General features: G+C 36.5%; 1 protein-coding gene across 3 annotated transcripts in view; it reads right to left on the reverse strand.

Moving 5' to 3' along the window:
- Nucleotides 1-21,624, reverse strand: part of LOC133615509 (E3 ubiquitin-protein ligase rnf213-alpha) — an 85,182-nt gene that overhangs the window by 8,886 nt on the left and 54,672 nt on the right. For all 3 annotated transcript variants that reach the window (XM_061974146.1, XM_061974144.1, XM_061974145.1), the window contains exons 47-66: nt 19,430-19,619; nt 19,157-19,353; nt 18,669-18,791; nt 18,472-18,579; nt 18,136-18,378; nt 13,726-13,801; nt 13,595-13,629; nt 13,404-13,504; nt 10,458-10,614; nt 10,164-10,338; nt 9,763-9,848; nt 9,439-9,681; nt 6,085-6,217; nt 4,065-4,148; nt 3,799-3,979; nt 2,640-2,841; nt 2,489-2,566; nt 2,215-2,412; nt 2,023-2,112; nt 182-360 (exon numbers count right to left, since the gene is read on the reverse strand). In XM_061974146.1, the coding sequence (XP_061830130.1) occupies nt 182-360; nt 2,023-2,112; nt 2,215-2,412; nt 2,489-2,566; nt 2,640-2,841; nt 3,799-3,979; nt 4,065-4,148; nt 6,085-6,217; nt 9,439-9,681; nt 9,763-9,848; nt 10,164-10,338; nt 10,458-10,614; nt 13,404-13,504; nt 13,595-13,629; nt 13,726-13,801; nt 18,136-18,378; nt 18,472-18,579; nt 18,669-18,791; nt 19,157-19,353; nt 19,430-19,619 (2,879 nt within the window). The remainder of the gene's footprint in view (nt 1-181; nt 361-2,022; nt 2,113-2,214; nt 2,413-2,488; nt 2,567-2,639; nt 2,842-3,798; nt 3,980-4,064; nt 4,149-6,084; nt 6,218-9,438; nt 9,682-9,762; nt 9,849-10,163; nt 10,339-10,457; nt 10,615-13,403; nt 13,505-13,594; nt 13,630-13,725; nt 13,802-18,135; nt 18,379-18,471; nt 18,580-18,668; nt 18,792-19,156; nt 19,354-19,429; nt 19,620-21,624) is intronic.

Here is a 21,624-nt window from a genome sequence, read left to right on the forward strand (position 1 = left end):
ATCAGACCAGATCATCTGTACTTACTTATTTAATTTTTAATAACAACATGATAATAATTTAATCCAAAATTCAGAAGTTTTAGGCCGTCATCACAAAGTTTCACGGAAATCGATTGGTTAATGTTAGTAACAGAAGTACAAACACAAAAGTGGACCTTGCACGATGAGATTAAAAAAGTACCTCCAGTCTGGCTTGAAGTCATCTGGTGCTTTGGGATTCTGAAGCTCCAGGACTAGGAACTCAAGCAGCTCCAACAAGAACGTGTCAGTGCTGCTCTCAAAACAGAACGCAGTCAGTTGTTCGCGCTCATCCTCACCGAGGTTCTTCTTGTACACTTCACAGACTCTTTCGAAAGGATCCTGGGGGGGGGGGGGGGAAATAAGTGTGAATTTGAAGAGCCAACTGCAGACTACACTAAAATTACAGTGAAACCTCAACCTCCGCCCGATTGAAGCTGAGATAGGCTCCAGCGCCCCCGAAGGGAATAAGCGGTAGTAAATGGATATATATATATATATATATATATATATATATATATATATATATATATACAGTGGGGCAAAAAAGTATTTAGTCAGCCACCAATTGTGCAAGTTCTCCCACTTAAAATGATGACAGAGGTCTGTAATTTTCATCATAGGTACACTTCAACTGTGAGAGACAGAATGTGAAAAAAAAAATCCAGGAATTCACATTGTAGGATTTTTAAAGAATTTATTTGTAAATTATGGTGGAAAATAAGTATTTGGTCACTTCAAACAAGGAAGATCTCTGGCTCTCACAGACCTGTAACTTCTTCTTTAAGAAGCTCTTCTGTCTTCCACTCGTTACCTGTATTAATGGCACCTATTTGAACTCGTTATCTGTATAAAAGACACCTGTCCAAAGTCTCAAACAGTCAGACTCCAAACTCACGATACATGGCCCCATTCATTCTTTCCTTAACACGGATCAGTCGGCCTGTCCCCTTAGCAGAAAAACAACCCCAAAGCATGATGTTTCCACCCCCATGCTTCATAGTATGTATGGTGTTCTTGGGATACAACTCAGTATTCTTCTTCCTCCAAACACGACGAGTTGAGTTTATACCAAAAAGTTCTATTTTGGTTTCATCTGACCACATGACATTCTCCCAATCCTCTGCTGTATCATCCATGTGCTCTCTGGCAAACTTCAGACGGGCCTGGACATGCACTGGCTTAAGCAGGTAGACACGTCTGGCCCTGCAGGATTTGATTCCCTGTCGGCGTAGTGTGTTACTGATGGTAACCTTTGTTACTTTGGTCCCAGCTCTCTGCAGGTCATTCACCAGGTCCCCCCGTGTGGTTCTGGGATTTTTGCTCACCGTTCTCATGATCATTTTGACCCCACAGGATGAGATCTTGCGTGGAGCCCCAGATCAAGGGAGATTATCAGTGGTCTTGTATGTCTTCTATTTTCTGATAATTGCTCCCACAGTTGATTTTTTCACACCAAGCTGCTTGCCTATTGTAGATTCACTCTTCACAGTCTGGTGCAGGTCTACAATTCTTTTCCTGGTGTCCTTCGACAGCTCTTTGGTCTTGGCCATAGTGGAGTTTGGAGTCTGACTGTTTGAGACTGTGGACAGGTGTCTTTTATACAGATAACGAGTTCAAATAGGTGCCATTAATACAGGTAACGAGTGGAAGACAGAAGAGCTTCTTAAAGAAGAAGTTACAGGTCTGTGAGAGCCAGAGATCTTCCTTGTTTGAAGTGACCAAATACTTATTTTCCACCATAATTTACAAATAAATTCTTTAAAAATCCTACAATGTGAATTCCTGGATTTTTCACATTCTGTCTCTCACAGTTGAAGTGTACCTATGATGAAAATTACAGACCTCTGTCATCATTTTAAGTGGGAGAACTTGCACAATTGGTGGCTGACTAAATACTTTTTTGCCCCACTGTATATATATATATATATATATATATATATATATATATATATATATATATATATATATATATATATATATATATATGACTTTGAACATTACCTTTTTAAGCATCAGCATATTGTCTGATTTGAGAGAGGTCAGCAGCTGCCACAGTACAACACAATGCTTTAAAGAGAACAGGCTCAGGACCTGCGACACACATAAGAAGTTACGATTAAACAAATCTGTCCAGAGAGGAAGTGGGTGAAAAGGCACGACAATAAAAAGAAGCAACACTTCGGAACAGCCGACCTTGAGGATATGCTCAGAAATCTGGCTTCCCATCTGGAGCACCTCCTCCAGGTAGGAGGACAGCTGCATGCGAGGGTCTCCCCCAGCCATGGCAAGGAAACCGAGGACCAATTCCAAAGTGGAGAGGGCCTCACACGCCTCGCTGTAGTTGTGCAGATCCCTGGCCAGATCCAACGCAGTCAGAGCCGGGAGAGTCTCCTGTCGGCACACAAGCGGTAAAAAATCAGGAGAGGAACAAACGATGTGACACCTTAAACACGGGAACGATACTCGCTTGTTTGACTTTTTCTCTGACGTCTTTCAGGATGATCTGGTAGTTGCGTTCGTGTCTGTTCACAAGTGTTGGGATTCCCTGTGAGATAAAAAAAAAAAAAACAGTCAGTGGAACCATGTCTTTTTTATTGCGCTTGGTGCCATGCACTCACATCCAGATAAATAAGCGGTTTGCCCAGGAGAAAGCGGGAGATAATCTGCATCTGGATCTTGGGTAAATCATATTCGTGAAGGGTCTCCTGGCCCCGCTCTATGCTGTACTGGGAGTTGGAAAGAATCATTGACATGATGTCCCTCTCCAGCTCATAGTGGATCACATGCAGGTCAGTCAAATCTGCAGGGCTGACTTTGTAGCTGGGGGACAGGAAGAAGGTGCAGTTAGGAGGAGAAGCGGGGATCTCAAAGTGGGTCATAAATGTTAATATAAAATTAATATAGCATGAAAGCTCAAGAATAAGGTTGACTGAATCAAATATACAGAATGGCAAAGACTACGAGAAGCAAACCTGGTTTGGAACACTACACACAACACAGAAGTCATAACGTCATCAAAGCTAACCTTTAAAAGCTGTCACACAAAGCACCAGCATTTTGGAACAGGGATGGGTGATAGAAGAAAGGTAAACAATTCATTAAATCTTTATACAGCCTAAGGCTAACCTGTGCAATAATCGTGCTGTTTAATCAGCATCTTGATACGCCACACCAGCTAGGTGGGATGGATTGTTTTGGCAAAGAAGAAGTATTCACTAACACAGATTTAGACAGATTTGTGAACAATATTTGAGAGGAAAAGGTATTTTGTGTATATAGTAAACGTTTTGGATCTTTCAGTTCAACTCGTGAAAAATGGGAGCAAAAACAAATGTGTTGCGTTTATATTTTTGTTCAGTGTACATACACACACACATATATATATATACACATATACATTTATTTAGGAGTATGAGATATATTCTACATTTTTTAATCCGATCTTTTAAACATTCAAAAACCTAACTAAGGTTTTTACATGTTTAAAAAAATCCATGCAATAATTCGTTTTTTTGTGCATGTAAATATATCAAGTGTGTGTGTATGGGGGCCTAGAATTTGGTGCTACGTTCCTGAGGAGAAGAATACTTTTGTTCTGAGTGCAAAACTCATCTTCACCCCTATCCTGGTATGGTCAAATAGCTCCATAATTGAGTAAATTGCAATATTACAATTCTATATAAACTGCAATGTATCTAGCCATGTACAGTACACATAAGTAGAGCAGGCTTGAAAGTATGTTCCCTTCCTCGGAAAGTGAGCAAAGAGCGCCCTCACCTGGTCTCCTCTCCCATGTGCTTGTCCACACAGTAGACCAGGTCATTGTGCAGGGCGATGAGGTAGCTAACAAGGGCTGTAGAGCACAGACCGGGGCCTTGTCGCTGAGGAAACAGGACCTTAAGGTCACTGTAGGTGTCAAGGTCCTTCTGACAGAACTCGTCGGGCAGCTTGATCTCACCTGAGTGACAACATGTGGGTGGTCAGATTGGAAAATGTAGTACATTTATTTTACATTGTATATTATCATGAGAATTAGGATTTACCTTTGGTTGCCAAAGAGGTTCTGAGCTGATTCCAGGTAGTCAAGAAGATGTTGATATGTTTCTCATACCAGGCTTTTAATGAAGCTAGACCAAAAAGTAGAAAGTGTCAGTAAATTATGAATTATGGTTGACATTAAACTTTGTTCATGCAGGCCTAAAAACTAACATTTTTACTGGCTAGCAGCTAGGGGTGTAAAAAAAAATAGATTATCGAATGAATCACAATTCTTATTTGTAAAGATTCATAATCGATTCAAACAAATCAAAAAATTTAAAAAAAAAATATTTTTTTAATTCATCTGTCCTGTCCAGCCACTTAGGCAAATCATATTGTTGATGTAGATGCCAATCTCTACTGTACAGATTTACTTCAGAAAAGAGACGTGTAGGATACTTGTCTGGTTACCTTATTTGTAGAGATGTCCGATAATATCGGCAGGCCGATATTATCGGCCGATATATGCGTTAAAATGTAATATCGGAAATTATCTGTATCGTTTTTTTTAATTATTATTATCGGTATCGTTTTTGTTTTTTTTTATTAAATGAACATAAAAAACACAAGATACACTTACAATTAGTGCACCAACCCAAAAAACCTCCCTCCCCCATTTACACTCATTGACACAAAAGGGTTGTTTCTTTCTGTTATTAATATTCTGGTTCCTACATTATATATCAATATATATCAATACAGTCTGCAAGGGATACAGTCCGTAAGCACACATGATTGTGCGTGCTGCTGGTTCACTAATAGTACTAACCTTTAACAGTTAATTTTACTCATTTTCATTAATTACTAGTTTCTATAACTGTTTTTATATTGTTTTACTTTCTTTTTTATTCAAGAAAATGTTTAATTTATTTATCTTATTTTATTTTCTAAAATTTTTTTTAAAGTACCTTATCTTCACCATACTTGGTTGTCCAAATTAGGCATAATAATGTGTTAATTCCACGACTGTATATATCGGCTGATATCGGTATCGGTTGATATCGGTATCGGTAATTAAAGAGTTGGACAATATCGGAATATCGGCAAAAAGCCATTATCGGACATCCCTACTTATTTGTATTTGACTTTATAAACGTTTGCGTAGAATTTTATTAAACAAAACTAATTTTCTTATAAGTACCACAGAAATGTATCAAAGCTATTTATTTTATCGAGGAATGTAGTTAATCATAGAACAGGCACCCAATGTTATTAAAAAACGTATTGATTATGAATCTAGAATTGTTTTGACTCTAGAATCGATTCTGAAACAAACCATCCCCAGGTGCATGTTTTTGGAAGTGGGAGGAAGCCGGAGTACCCGGAGGGAACCCACGCAGTCACGGGTAGAACATGCAAACTCCACACAGAAAGATCCCGAGCCCGGGATTGAACCCAAGACTACTCAGGACCTTCGTATTGTGAGGCAGATGCACTAACCCCTCTTCCACCATGCTGCCCAAGGTTTAAACAATTTTTTCTTTTTTTGACAAAGAAGATGGGTGAGCGCATATGTTTAACATCCATCAGCTCTGTGATGTCATCATGGAGGACTGGAAGAGCATTTCACTAAAAACTTGTGAATTCCATGTATAACATTTGTTTGATATATTGTCCCACAAATTATTGCTCCCTTTATTTTGAGACTAAATTAAACACTAACACAATCATTACCGTTCAAATAAAAAAATAATATGAATAATGCAAGTAACCATTTCAAAGGCAATACATTTTTATTTCACATTAGTATTATTTCTACCATTGTAAAGATCTTGGAGAGCAGTTTTGTCGGGTGGTTTGTTTTGTTGTCATCACTTTCCAACAAAATATAATAAATGAAAATTATAGAATTACACTATCTCATTCATCCGTCTTGCTCACTCGTTTTAAAACTTAAATATTCCCACAATGGGACATTTATCTTTGCAATCATCTGTTTTCTTCCAGGTTTTTGTTCCCTTGCGATGTTTCCCAATAGCGACGTGCTATGACCATCGGCCCTAAAAGAATCTTTGGTTTCATTACCTTCTTTCTGGCTGTGGAGAAACTCCACGATGGTGCCGCACGTAAATTCACTCAGGTTTTGAAACTTCTTAACCAGTTCTTTCTGGAGGGTGAGGATGTCAGGGAGGTGCCTCACCAGTCGCAGCTCTGCTTCCTGATACAGACAAATAAAGTGCTCAAGTTTTAAAAATCAATCCTTTTAGAATGTAGGCCTACTTAAAAAAATGTGGTCAATAGCTTTTTAAAAGATATTTCTAAAATGATTACATAATATGAAAACATGTTGGGAGGGGGTTGGGTTCATCCATAGGTGGAATAAAACCTTAACCCTTGTGCAAACTTAAATTTGACTATACACAAGGGATATAACGGTATCAAAAGCTCACGGTACCACATTGCCACGGTATTAAGACCATGGGAGGATATTATTGTGGTATTGTCCAAAAAATAAATGCCAGTGTGTAAAATTAAGTCGCAGGAATGTTTAGGATAAACACATTTACTGTAACTGAACACACACATAATGTTCAAATGTTCTAATCATATTTATTATTACTACAAACAAGTACTGTAACTGTATACTTCAGTGCAAAGAATTGTGTGGGAACACCCACTGTTTCAACCAAATGTTTAAAAAAAAACTTACAATAGAGTGTCTTAAAGTGACAATGTAAACATCCAGTGTAACAAGTATAAAACAATTGTATTCAGTTTGGTGTCTTTCAACTTTTACTTTCTGAAAAGCAGTGTCACCTGCAGTGGACATTTTTTTAAATCAGATTGGAAAATACAGTTTTTAAAGGAAAGTTAACTGATATCCATCCATCCATCTTCTACCGCGTGTACCTCTGGGGGTCGCAGTAGGGCTGCAGCCTATCCCAGAACTTTTAATAAAGTAAATACCACACAAATTGATGTTTAGCCTCGCTGGCTTCAAATATTCCCCTCAGTGTGCAGTGGTCTACTACGCTCAAAACGTAGTGACCAGCTCTGTTTTGGCTTGGAAACGTTGGAGACAAAGGTGGCACACTTTGCAGTACGCAGACTTTATAACCTCCACCTAATAGGTCATGTTTTCAACAGAGTTTGTTTCTCTGTTTGTTAGCAATATAACTCAAAATGTTATGGACAGGTTTTGAAAAAAAAACAAAAAAAAAACCAAACAACTATATTATATACATATATATATATATATATATATATATATATATATATATATATATATATACACACATACATTATATATATATATATATATATATACATACATTATATATATATATATATATATATATATATATATATATACGGTATATATATACATTATATATATATATATATATATACACACATATATATATATATATACATTATATATATATATACACACACACATATATATATATATATATATATATATATATATATAATGTATGTATATATATATATATAATGTATGTGTGTATATATATATATATATATATACACACACACACACATACACATATATATATACATATATACATATATATATATATATATATATACATATATATATATATATATATACATACATATATATATATATATATATATATATATATATATATATAGCCACCCCCGAGAGGCACAAGCGGTAGAAAATGGATGGATATATGCCATGTATAATTGTTTTATACATATATATATATATATATAGGTTAATTTTTTTAAATTTTCATTGCATTTCAGTGGTTTAATGGCAGTTTAACTCATTTATGGTCATTAAGTTAAAGTACCAATGATTGTCACACACACACTAGGTGTGGCGAAATTATTCTCTGAATTTGACCCATCACCCTTGATCTCCCCCTGGGAGGCGAGGGGAGCAGTGGGCAGCAGCGGTGGCCGCGCCCGGGAATCATTTTTGGTGATTTAACCCCCAATTCCAACCCCTGATGCTGAGTTCCAAGCAGGGAGGTAATAGGTCCCATTTTTATAGTCTTTGGTAATGACTCGGAAAATTATGGTCATTATGCTCAGTGGCCCTGTGGTTAGAGTGTCCGCCCTGAGATCGGTAGGTCTTGAGTTCAAACCCCGGCCGAGTCATACCAAAGTTTATGTTGTGTTACGGTGCGGATGTTCTCCCAAAATGTGTTTGTCATTCTTGTTTGGTGTGGATTCACAGTGTGGCGTGTATTTCTAACAGTGTTAATTCGGCCACCCTCAGTGTAAACTGTATCGCTGTTGATCAAGTATGCGTTGCATTCACGTGTGTGTGCGTACAGAAACCGCACATATCTTGTGACTGGGCCGGCACGTTGTTAGAATGGATGAAAAGCGGACGTGACGACAGCTGGTAGAGGACGTTAAATTAAGGCAGTGCCTTTAAGGCACGACCCCAAGACTGTGGTCTGGGTGGACTACGAGATATAATGACTGATGAACACCTTTGTTCGATAATGAAGGTTGCCTCAGCTCAAAGCCTGAGCCCCGACATTAATGAACTAGCATCCAAGAAAAGATGGCAGGTATCTGGCTTGGGCACATCAGATTAGATCAGTGTGTTGCAAACTGAGCAGTTTAAAGTCCTGAATGGTTGGTTTATTCATTGTTATTTTATTTTCAAATTTATTAGCCTGTGGAAAAAGTTAATGTTGATATTTACCTCAAAAGGCTGCAAATAGAAAAAGGCATTCAATTTTTATTTAAATTGTATTTGATATGCCATTGATATTTTTTTATTATTATTATTATTATTTGAAACTCGATTTTGCATGTCACGAGAAAGTTATATAAGCCTTGCTTGTTCAATATTCAATGCAAAACTTGTTTGGGTCCCCATTAAAAGGTTCATTTGTTCAACCTTGGCCCGCGTCTTTTTTCAGTTTTAAATTTTGGCCCACTCTGTATTTGAGTTTGACAACCCTGCTTTAACTTAAAAAGCTTTGAGAATTACACTCATGGTTTTCTGGCGCTATCTGGTGGTTAAGGGGCACAATTGCATCATAACAATATTTTCTATTTTTTCAATCGGCATGAATGATATTCGTTTCGGTTTTCATGGAAAACGCAAAATAATCTATCAGAACGACAGTCTCTTAAAAATAGCGGTTATAATGGGAGTCTATAGGGTGTGTGTATTTTATGCTTGTATACTATTCTAACAAATTTGCAATCATAATTAATTATTAATAAAAGAAAAAACTTTAGGCAAAATTTTAGACTGCTAACCTTCAAACTGAACACAAGGAACACATTTCATTTCCATTTTGGGCCCTAGGGTTGCACAAGGGCTCAACGATCTAGCCGCAAAGCCAAATCGTTATGGACTAAGCGTCCAAATTCCATTACAGTAAATAAAGCCACTACCACTTCCTAACCAAGTTTACTGACCCTGTTGAGAAATCTCCATAACACAGGCAGGTTGTCTTTTCCGTCACTCAGCTCCACCACGTGTGTAAGGTGCAGTAGAGAGACTTTCTCCCTGCAGCTCCACAAAGCTGAACTCTGGATGTGGGAATTTGTTGGAAGTGACGCCAAGAAGAAGCCTGGATTGTCACACAGCAGCTTCAGGATGGGATTGGAGTTGTCGTTCTGGATTAATATGTTCATGTTCTTAAGCTGTTGATCCAAAAGCTGCAGAGGCACAATGAAGCACTGATTAAAAGAAGACTCATTTTTGAGGGTCAAGTTTAAGATCATCAAAATACACTGTACCATCAGTTTAGGCACGATGATTTTGCTCATTTGGACCTCCCATTCACTTCTCATTACTTTGGTGTAAAGTAACCGGTAATAGGTCGCTGAAAGAACGGTCAGACAAGATTGAACCAAGGTAGGAATTGCTCAATACAACAAACAAACCAAAGCGTAACATTATACTGTCTGTGGGAATCGTACTGCAGTGGGATTAATTCAATTAATCAACAACCTGGCTGCGTTATTAAATAAAACATTGGTACAACAAGAAGTTAACCACTGCATTATAAAACAAAAGTAAAACTATGACAAAAAAAGCAACAGGAAGGTGTTTGCAGTGCAATAGTGTCACCTGGTGGCATGTTGTAGTTATCAGAGTCAAGAAAAAAACTGAAGAGACAGAATGAGTTTTGTCTTACAGTTTTGGGACTTCTGAGGTTTCAGAAGGCTACCGAGCAGCAGGTGAACTGTACCGACTGCGTCATCTGTCCCTTTGCGCAGACATTTGACAAGATGCTCTATGTCTTTTTGAAGGTGAGCAAGTAGAAATGACCCTGGGTCTGCGACTGTAGGCTTGATGATAGAAGCGATAGCCTGCGAAAACAAGATGCAAAAGACAGATATCATCAAGGATCTCATCTTACCGATATTCCTGCTGCCAGGCGTCTAGTATGAAACAAATAGGCCCGAAAGTGAACTTTTAGTCATGCTACCTTGGTGGAGTTGTAGGCGCCAATCAGCATGGCCATGTGAGTTAGCATGCGGATAATTGTGAAGGCAACAGGAGATAGATGACCATTGTCCATCATGTCTGCATTGTTCCTTCGACTGGGGTTGCCCAGGATGTGGCCTGGCTGAGTGCGGTCGCCTCTGAAAGACAACGAGACAAGGATAAATGTCAACTACGCAGTAAGACTTTTAGATATCTTTTATCTTCTACGATCAAGGCTAAGGCTGAAACGACGCGTCAACGTAGTCGACGTCATCGATTACATAAATACGTTGACGCCGTTTTTGTGCGTCGACGCATCGCATACCGTATTTCCTTGAATAGCCGCAGGGGGGCTAATTAATTTAAAACCTCTTCTCACTCCTGCGCTTACCAAAAGCATGCGGGATAGGCAAGCATGCGCTAATTATTTTAAAACCTCTTCTCACTCCGGCGCTTACCAAAAGGCGTGGGGTAAATTTAGGCCTGCGCTTATAAATTTGAGTGATGTAAGGATACCATCATGAAAAGCACATTTAATAAAAAAAAACGTTATTATGGTCTTACCTTTACTTATAAATGAGTCCATGCGCAGCTGCTTCTGATCAAAAGCATCGATAATTTGTTTATAGAAGTCTTCCTTATCTTTCTTCAGTTTTAAAAGTCTCTCTGTCTCGATGGAGATATTCCTTTAAGTATTACCTCCTGCTTCGATTGAAAGTCCAGTTTAGAAAACTGTTTTATTTTAGATATGTAATCCTCCATGTTAAAAGTGAAAGCAAACGATCGCTGCTCACTCTTGTTGCTTGTTGTCTTCTTCTGCAGCACCAGTCTTCTGCAGTACCGGTAGTCGCAAGAAGGATCACTAGCGCCCTCTACCACCAGGAGGCGGGAGTCATTTAATGACTCATATTTGACACACGCAGCTATGGTATATTAATAAAACATAGGTGCTTACTGTTCTTTTTAGCATATTCAATAGCTTGGACCTTAAATCCTACTGAATAGCTCTTAAACTTCTTCCCTTTATGCGATTTCAAATGATTGAATAAATAAGCAATACTTTTACTTTTGTTGAAATGTTTACACTGTTGTTACAGAATATTTCGTTTTGCACTTTTTCGTATTGGATGTTTATCTTTATTTTTGCACATTTTAGCAAATAAGCAATACTTTTACTTTTGTTGAAATGTTTACACTGTTGTTACAGAATATTTTGTTTTGCACTTTTTTGTATTGGATGTTTATCTTTATTTTTGCACATTTTAAAGCATAATAAGCAATACTTTTACTTTTGAAATGCTTATACTATTGCAGAATATTAAGATTTGCACTGGATGTTTACTTTTATATTTGCACATTAAAAAGCAAATAAGCTACTTTTAATTTTGTTAAATGTTAAAAGTTTTAAATGTTTATATTGTTACAGAATATTTTGTCATGTTTTTATCAATGTTGACTGAGTGGCCATACTTTTTTTTTGTAAATAAAAACCATGCCTTTTGAAAAAACTGGCCTATATTTATTTTTTCATTTTTAATTAAAAAAAATAATCGGTAAAAGGAAAAATAATCTATAGATTAATCGAAAAAAATAATCTATAGATTAACTGAAAAAATTATCTATAGATTAACCGATTAATCGAAAAAAATAATCGATAGATTAATCGATAGGAAAATAATCGTTAGCTGCAGCCTTAATCAAGGCTTCCAGGATTTTGCATATTTTTGCACAAATTGACCCAATTTGGCTACCTATCATCTAAAGTATTTCCTCCACACGTGTTTTTTTGCGTATTTTGTAGGGTTGTCAAAGTTAGCTCATGTGTTTAAACACAACACAGCATTAATAATGTAAGGACGCCAATTAATCAGGCAGTTTATTTTGAGTGCGTATGCTTCTTTATCCTAACCGTGGATGGTTACCGAAAAGACAGAGCAGGTTGTTACATGGTCAGTAACCAGGTCAACGCATACGTCAGTGCAGACTAGGAATGCAACAATTGACCAGTTTTACTATTGAAAACGTCACTGTGATTTATTCGCAAAGACTCTACTAAACCGTGTGTTTCATTCCTTCTCCCTGGTTTAAAACGGACATTATTTTGGCACAACCTGCACGGAACGAAAACCAAGTTACACTAGCGCTAATACACATCTAGAGAGAGGCACTAACACTTTTGATCAAAAAACAAATAAATGAAGATGAAAATAAAAACATATAGGTATATATCCTGTGGCATATTCTAACAATAAAATTGCATTAGTATAAAAAATATATGTATTTCTTTAAAGTTAATTTAAATTATGCAACCAGGTAATTTACTGGGATTAATGGTGATAATTGAAAAAGCAAAATTGTGATTAATCAGATTTTAAAACTGTAACCGTTTGACTGCGCCACTATTTTGTGACTTCACCACAGAGGTGTCAGTGAATTTTTTAAACAGCAACACGGGGAATGGTCTGGGTGCAATAAGATTTCACAATAAAAAAATTGTTTACTTAAGCTAATATAAATATGCTTTATATATATATTATATTAAATCAGCAGTAACATTAAAATATTGGTCAACAGTATTGTCTTGGAAAATTGTTTTATTTATTCTATGCTTTTAGTTGTATTTTAACTTAACACCTCTTTTTTCTTCCATGACACTTAAGAAGTTAAAACATTGCCCTCTTGGATTCATTTGAGTCCGAGCAGCCGGCGATAGCAGTGCAATCCCTTTTGGACCTGCTAGGCTTATTAATGTTATTAAAATTATGGTTTCAATGTATGAAATGTTTTTCAAATGAGAAAACTTTGAAAATCAAGAAAAAAATATTTTTAGTAAGTCTAAAACAAAGTGAAAGGAAGGAAAGTCATTTTTAACAAATGTCATTGCAAAAAAAAAAAGCTCACAAAATCCTGGAGGGACGGCATGATTGTTAAAATACAGGCAACTTACTGGTTTTCAACAAGTTGAAAATTTGGTACAGGAATGTGGTTGGTCCCACCAATAAGAGCACCACAGTCATAGCAATGTTTCGTTTCCACAGGCCTGCCACACTAGTCACACAAAGAGACAATAAACACTTTAAATATAAAAACAGATATCCAGATACTGTAGATCTTTGGAATAGAGTAAATACAACATACTTCGCTAACAGTACAGGGGTGTCCATTTGGACAATCTGAAACAGGAACGTAACAATTGTTTCATTAGATTTCCAGGAAAATTACATTCGACAGCCACATTATTTTGAATCAAAACGTTTTTTCTTACTTACAGTACCACCGCATTCCCGGCAGAGCTTGCATCGCATCTGCTAACTTGTCTTGGGGCATGGTAGGCAGGAAGGCAGCCTAAAAATGAGAACAAATAATTTCTCATCACTGCGGCTACACCAGAAGCAGCTGACAATATAACCTGGTCCCTACACACCAGAGCTCTTGTAAAAAGAGCTCAGCAGCGCATGGCCTTTTTGCGTCGGATGAAAAGAGCACAGCTCCTTCCCCCCATTCTCAGCACATTCTACAGAGGCACTATAGAGAGCCTGCTGACCAACAGCATCTCTGTCTGGACTGGAGACTAGAAGTCTCTCCAGAGAGTGGTGAGGACGGCGGAAAAGATAATCAGGACTCCTCTTCCTCCTATCCAGGAGATCGCAAAAAGCCGCTGCCTGACCAGGGCTCAGAAAATCTGCAAAGACTCCTCCCACCCCCACCAAGGACTGTTTTCACTGCTGGACTCTAGAAAGCGGTTCCGCAGCCTCCGAAGCAGAACCTCCAGGTTCTGTAACAGCTTCTTCCCTCAGGCCGTAAGACTCTTAAATGCATCATAATTAAATAATCCCCTCAACTCTCCCCAAAAATGGATTAACTCGCTGGAATAAAAAAGACAATTTTACATACATCCATAAATGTGGACGCATGTGAAAAGGTGCAATATATTTATCTGTACAGTAATCTATTTATTTATTTATATATATTTATATATATTTATTTATTTTATATATATATTATATATATGTATTTTTTTATATATGCACCTTATTGCTTTTTTATCCTGCATTACAATGAGCTTATGTAACGAAATTTCGTTCTTATCTGTGCTGTAAAGTTCAAATTTGAATGACAATAAAAAGAAAGTCTAAGTCTAAGTGAACAATGTATGTACAATGCAATCTTTAAATCTCAACAGTCCTAAGGTTGCCCAGACCGACGTCAGGGGTGTCCAAGTGCGGCGGGCGGGGGATCAGACACAGAAGGGCTATTGTAAAGTTTGAAGATTTTCATAAATGTTAATATAAAAATAAATATGTGAAAGTAACAATAAGGTTGCTTAAATCAAACAAAGAATGTCCAACACTACCTATAACACCCAATCAAAAATACAAAATGGTTCGTTCCAGCTCGATAGTAGAAAACCTAACTGTGAACACGTCACTCTCCACAGACATCACAACATCATCAAAGCTCACCTTTAAGCATTCACAGACAGCATCAGCAAGCATGAGGTGATGGAATAACAATTTAAAATACATCTAAATCTACCTATGGCAGCATAGAAGAAAGGTGTGTACAAGTTTCATTTTTGCATCTATTTGCACATAACTGTGGTGCGTTCAAAGACCTTCGATTTAAGTTACAACCAGAGGTGTCACTAGTTTTTCAAGACGGGGAGACTTAACTCCTGGGGGACGCACTAATAATAATATGATCGTAATAATAATGATGTATTATTATGATCTGTGTTATCCACAGTTATGCAGCGGAGATAGGCTCCAGCACCCCCCGCGAACCCAAAAGGGACAAGCGGTAGAAAATGGATGGATTGTTATTCACTGATGCTAATCCTAAATGTATCAGTTCAGTTTCGTTTAGTTTCAGTTTATTTTGAACATGCATACGATACAATGTAAAGCATCACACAATTCCAGTTGTTTCATTACAGCACGTGCAAAAAGGAGTAGGAAGAAGCAGAGCTTATTTAATCCTCCCCCTTTTCATACCATAGCAATTTTATCCATTTTCCTTGTTCTCTGTAACAGAACAATGAACAAATAATAAATAAATAATATACCATGGTAAGCAAACAAATATTAAATACATAAATAATCTTTGTCTCAATTAAAAAAAAAAGAAAGAAAAAAAGTGTTCAAGATGTTCGTCATAATTCTTGTTCTGTGTACTTTGTGAACACTTGTAGTTTGAACAGTCTCTTAAACTGAATCATGTTGGTGCTTTGTTTAATTTCTTTGGTTAATCTATTCCATAATTTTATTTCACAATGATATACAAAAGGTTTTAAGTGTTGTACGAGCATACAAATGTTTTAAATTAGATTTTCCTCTAAGGTTATATTTCTCCTCTTTTGTTGAGAAGAATGGTTGTACATTCTTCGGTAGTGTCACACCGCGGTGAGGGATGTCTTGTCTTGGTTTTTTCTGTCTTGTGATTTGCATGTTTTAGTTAGAAAAGTAACTCTCCTCTCGTATCAGGTCACTTGCCCTTCCTTTTGTGTCATCAGTCTGACGTCATCCCTGTTCCCTGATTGTTTCCACCTGTTCCCTATTACCCTCATGTGTCTTATAAGCCCACTCCTCCCTTTGTTCTGTGCCAGATTGTCTCGTTTATTCGTGCTCTCTCGCATCCATTTCCATGTCCATGCCTTGCCTTACCTTGCCTCGTCTCGTGCTTATGTTCTTTGATACTGAATCCCTTCGTTGCTATTTTGAGTTTTCCTTTCTTCCTCCTCAGCAGAGTGATTGTTTTGTTATTTAGTTTATTCAGCCGAAGTGGTGAATTATCAGTTATTTTTCATTCTTTCCTCAAATTTTTGTTAAACTTTATTAGATTAGATAGTGTAGAATTTTTCATAGCTGTTGTTTCTTCCTCCTGTTGGAGCGTTTTTTGTTAATACATTTTATAGCATATACGGCGCCAATTATAGTTTGTCTTTGCTTTTGTGTTTTCCTCTGTTCAAAGTGATTTTCGGTTGTTCCTATTTTTTGGAACCTTTTTCGCCGATTAGTTTTTTGGTTAATATAGATATTGTATTCCTTGACTTTGGAGGTGAAAGGAAGCTGTCAAAATAAAAGCCTGTCAAAGTTCCCTACTCTGCATCCTATCCTTTTTACCAAGCCTGACAGGTAGCAGGTTATAGTTTGATTTATACACAATTTTAGCTGCTTGCAAATGCACTAAATAGTTGAATTTCAATAATTGTGATTTAATGAATAAAGGGTTTGTCTGTTCTCTATATCCAACATTATGTATTTCTAATTGATCTTTTTTGTAACACATTTAGTGAAAGAAGTGCACATTTGTAGTTGTTTCCCCATATTTCTACACAATAAGTCAGATATGGTAACACTAGCGAGCAGTAGAGAATATTAAGTGATTTTTGGTCTAGAACACGCTTTGCTTTATTCATTATTGATGTGTTTCTTGCTACTTTATGTTGTATATTTTTTACATAGGATTAATTACATCAATTACATCAGATAATATTTACTTTACCCTCTGAAGTAGAGGAAAACTTGGCATATTTAAGTGAATAACTAACGAAACTAATTTGTAGGCACTTTTTTGTAAAAAACTAGACAAAATATGTTTTGTTATGATATGTTAGTCCCATCTTAAAAAACAACAACTATGCAATAATTAGTTTTTTAGTTCATGTAAACATACCACGTATGTATGGGGCGGCGATATTGGGTTGAGGGTGGGAAATGGGGACCCTTTAGGAGTCTTGTGTGTGGGGTCCATAATTTGGTGCTATGCCCCTGCCGACAATTCAGGGACTACTTGCCCCAGAATGTGGACACTCAACTCTCTAGTGTCTTAAAGACATCAAAATTGTGATTTTTAGTTATCGTATTTTTCGGACTATAAGTCGCTCCAGAGTATAAGTCGCACCGGCTGAAAATGCATAATAAAGAAGGAAAAAAACATATAAGTCGCACTGGAGTGTAAGTCGCATTTTTTGGGGAAATGTATTTGATAAAACCCAACATCAAGAATAGACATTTGAAAGGCAATTTAAAATAAATAAAGAATAGTGAACAACAGGCTGAATAAGTGTAAGTTATATGACGCATAAATAACCAACTGAGAACGTGCCTGGTATGTTAACGTAACATTATGGTAAGAGTCATTCAAATAACTATAACATATAGAACATGCTATATGTTTACCAAACAATCTGTCACTCCTAATCGCTAAATCCCATGAAATCTTATACGTCTAGTCTCTTACGTGAATGAGCCAAATAATATTATTTGATATTTTATGGTAATGCGTTAATAATTTCACACATAAGTCGCTCCTGAGTATAAGTCGCACCCCCCGCGAAACTATGAAATAAACTACGACTTATAGTCCGAAAATACGGTAAATGTTCAGGACAAATACGCCTCATATTTATAATTATTTTGTGGGGGGAAGGGCTTGTTAAACAATGTTTAACAGTGTTTCTTATTTTTTTAAGACTTTTTATTACTACCGTTGCATATGTGTGCAATTAATAATTTTGGAAAAAATAAACACAACATTTCTTGTGAAGGTATAAAGGCAATTATTTTTGAAAACATTGCCAGAACAGATTATGTTTGACTTCAGATATTTTAATATACATTATTTACAATAGGACAAAAATCCCAGGATTGGCGTGGATTGTAAAGATTCCACTGTACCTGCATCCTTGCCGGGGCCATCGCCAGCTGCTGCAGAGGCGCTACAATCTTCTGGTCCGTGCAGAGCAAGACTGCAGCCAGGTGAACAGTCAGCGAGACGGACACGTAATAGTCCCCTGAAATCCCGGGACTGAGCGCCATGGGCCCTAATCTGTTGGTCACCAGAGCCTGAGCAAAGCTCTTTACCTGTGGGTTGGCAAGCACCTTGGAAGTCTGAATGAAATTCAGTAGGGGCTGTAGACGCTGGAAGGTGCGGAAAAAGGACAAAAAGACATGCTTAACCTAGATAATGACTTGCTTAATATAAAGTGTTTGCTCCATATTTCGTAAATGTACCTCTTGGTTTATGTGTAAACTGGCATTGGGAGTTCTGTAGAGGGTCGTTACTTCTCTGTACAGTGCTAAGAGAAGGTAAACTGTCACCTGTGGTGATGTTGGGCAGTCCTATGAGGTAAAAAAAAAAAAAAAGAATTAAACACCCCAATCCCCATGTCACCCTCAAACAAGAAACAAGAAAAGTGTAACAACTTTACCTGACAAATATCATGTAGATTGTTCATTTGGCCGTCTGCAATTGCCTGTACACATGCATCTCTGATTGCCTTGTAGCTCTCCCCACACACAAGATACTGATCAACTGAGGTGGCCTCTTCACTCTGAGTGGAGTTCATATGAAAAAGAAAATGCCTTTAGAAACTAATTGAATCAGATTTAAAGCATTTATGTTATAAATAACTAAGGTTGCTCATAATAACTGATTAATCAATCTGGTCACGTGTATGGTATTGATTCTTGATTAATTAATTGCATCTTTAAGAAAGGCTAAATTAATTGCTCTACTGGGCAGTAGAGGTAATAGTGTTTCAGTTTATACTTGTCTTCTGTCTAAGGAAGTACAACATGACTTCAACTTTGGTAGGTGTATCTACATCCAAGGAACTATCCAATCCCATTGAAAATAACAATGAACTGTTGTTAATTTAGTTGGATGGCCATCGATGATTGAGAAATTGTACGTAACCTTTTGCAAAACTTCCTCGGGAAAGAGCCAGTGCATGTTCTCAATGTTGAGCAGTTTCAAGACAAACTCCACTCCTTGTTGGCAGCATATCTTACGAATCAAGTAGACACGATACCAGTTGTTCCCACTGCATGTGCACAGCTTTATCACAGCCTCCAGGAAGTCATCGTTTTTACACTGACCCACGCCCTGGAATTCTGAAAAAACAGATAATAGTTTTAACTATGCACCATGTAAAGACTGTCCAGTATTTCATCATCTAAAACTGCTCACGGGTGGCAATGATGGCAGCTGCGACATCCAGGTCCATTCGAAGTCTTGCCACCTGCTGTAGATTCTCCACGGTCGGTTCAGCCGACAGATTGTGCGACAGCAGGAATTCCTTCAAGAAGTCACTTTCATGGCGCAGACAAACCCGCCTGTCTGTATCAGATCTAAACTCAAACCTCTCGTACATGGAATCCTTCAGGCAAGAACAGAGAGATACTGTAACAAATGACCCATTTCAAAGCACAGATAAATTGCAACAATCTAGAATCAAGAATTTCTTGTGGGCGACATTAAAAAAAGGTTCAATCAGTATTACACTATTTCCAAATAAATATACCGTTCCATCAATCAATCTTGGCTTAGCATTAAAACTTTAAATGTCAAATTATATGAAAGCTGAAATGGGACAGGTGAAATAATTAAACGTTGTTAATAATAAATTATTTAAAATTCTAATTAAATACAAAAATGTGTCATTAAATAATATAAAATGATATATATTTTTTTTAACTATATAATTATTTTACAATGCATTAAATTATTTAACAACTGCATTATTTGTTTGACTATGTATTTGTTTATTTAATGTGAAATCAAATAGTATATGATTTAATTACTTAAATATGAATTATTAAAAAAATGAATAAAAAAATGATTTAATTACTTATCTAATGAACCTGTGTGGTAGTGTCGTGAATTAATTTTATTGATCAAAATATGAATTATTAAAAGATTTAATAAAAAAATTATTTAATTACTTATCTAATGAACCTGTGTGGTAGTGTCATGAATTAATTTTATTAATCAAATTCACCCATCAAAGTCAGTTGGTGGGGCTAACAGGAATCTAGTCAAACCAATGATTGCTTTGGTCTGAAGCTTGAAGTCTTTCAAAACAAGGCTGCTGAGGAGAATATCCTCCTTTCGGTAATATTTTAGACATTACATCGTATGCAGCAGTTGAAGTAGAATCATCTTTTGACGTTATTTCTGCATTTTAAGACCAAGATATCGACCACTACTCTTCCGGTTCTGTGGTCGACAAGTGGAAGTGTCGGGTAACCAATCAGATGTTGACTTTAACAGCTGAATTTGACCGATATTAATACATTCATAAAGTGCTGCCAAACGCGTTCATGAAATAAATAATTATTTAAATCCTGAAATACATAAACCCTGAAATAATAATTAATTGTGAGATTAAATATTAAATTGTGTAATAATTAAATTGATGATTAAATAATTAACTGAGTCTTAAAATACTGTTCATAAATCATGTAATAATCAATTAAAACATTAAATTGTGAAATACATTAACACAATTAAATTGTGAAATAATTAGTTAAATAGGTAAATAATATATATATATATATATATATATATATATATATATATATATATATATATATATGTTTAATTTTACATAAAATATTTAATGATACATTTAATAACACATTATGTATTTAATTCCATTTCTAATTAACGTCGATTTATTTTTTATTGTCTAATTTGTTGCCTTTTAAAAAAAAATTGTCATGCATTGGGCTTCTTGTGTTGGATGTCAATCACTCTAAAGTTGACAATGATTGGCTGCCCTTGCATTCGGGCTTGTTTAGCAGAATCTGATTGACGGCCTTTGTAGTAGGGCATGCAAACAGAGGAGCAGTAAGTATCGAGATGTTGGTACACTAAATGTGAAATTTACTTTTCAAAAATGCCCTGAAGGCACCATCAATGAAAGTAGAGTGATATGCCTCCTTTTTAAGGAGTTTGTCTTACCACTGAAGCAGCTAAACCAACAAGTCGCAACTTCAGCCTCGGCTAACATTAGCAGCAAAGATGTTAGCAATTTAGCAGGCCATAGCATTAGCCTTTTGCCAAATGATGAATTAGCTATTTGCTCTACAGTATGAAACACTGTTAGCCCCTGCACGCAAGTACTTGGCCTCCCCAAAGAAGACAACAATTATCTTTAGTCTACTAGACGTGATTGCTTGATATTATTTTATCATCACTGTATTTTGTGATGAACAATGGTATTTTTGATGTTCTAACTTACAGCACTGAGATTGATGGGTCTGTTTAAATATGATATATTATCTGACGCAAAGGAGAAGCAAGAATAAAGTTCAATACGTGCGTCGTATTGCAAAGTGTTTTACAGTTTTTTTATGTATTAACTTGAGTAGTTTCTATGG

This window comes from Nerophis lumbriciformis, linkage group LG22 (assembly GCF_033978685.3).
Source record: "Nerophis lumbriciformis linkage group LG22, RoL_Nlum_v2.1, whole genome shotgun sequence".
NCBI classification, from domain to species: domain Eukaryota; kingdom Metazoa; phylum Chordata; class Actinopteri; order Syngnathiformes; family Syngnathidae; genus Nerophis; species Nerophis lumbriciformis.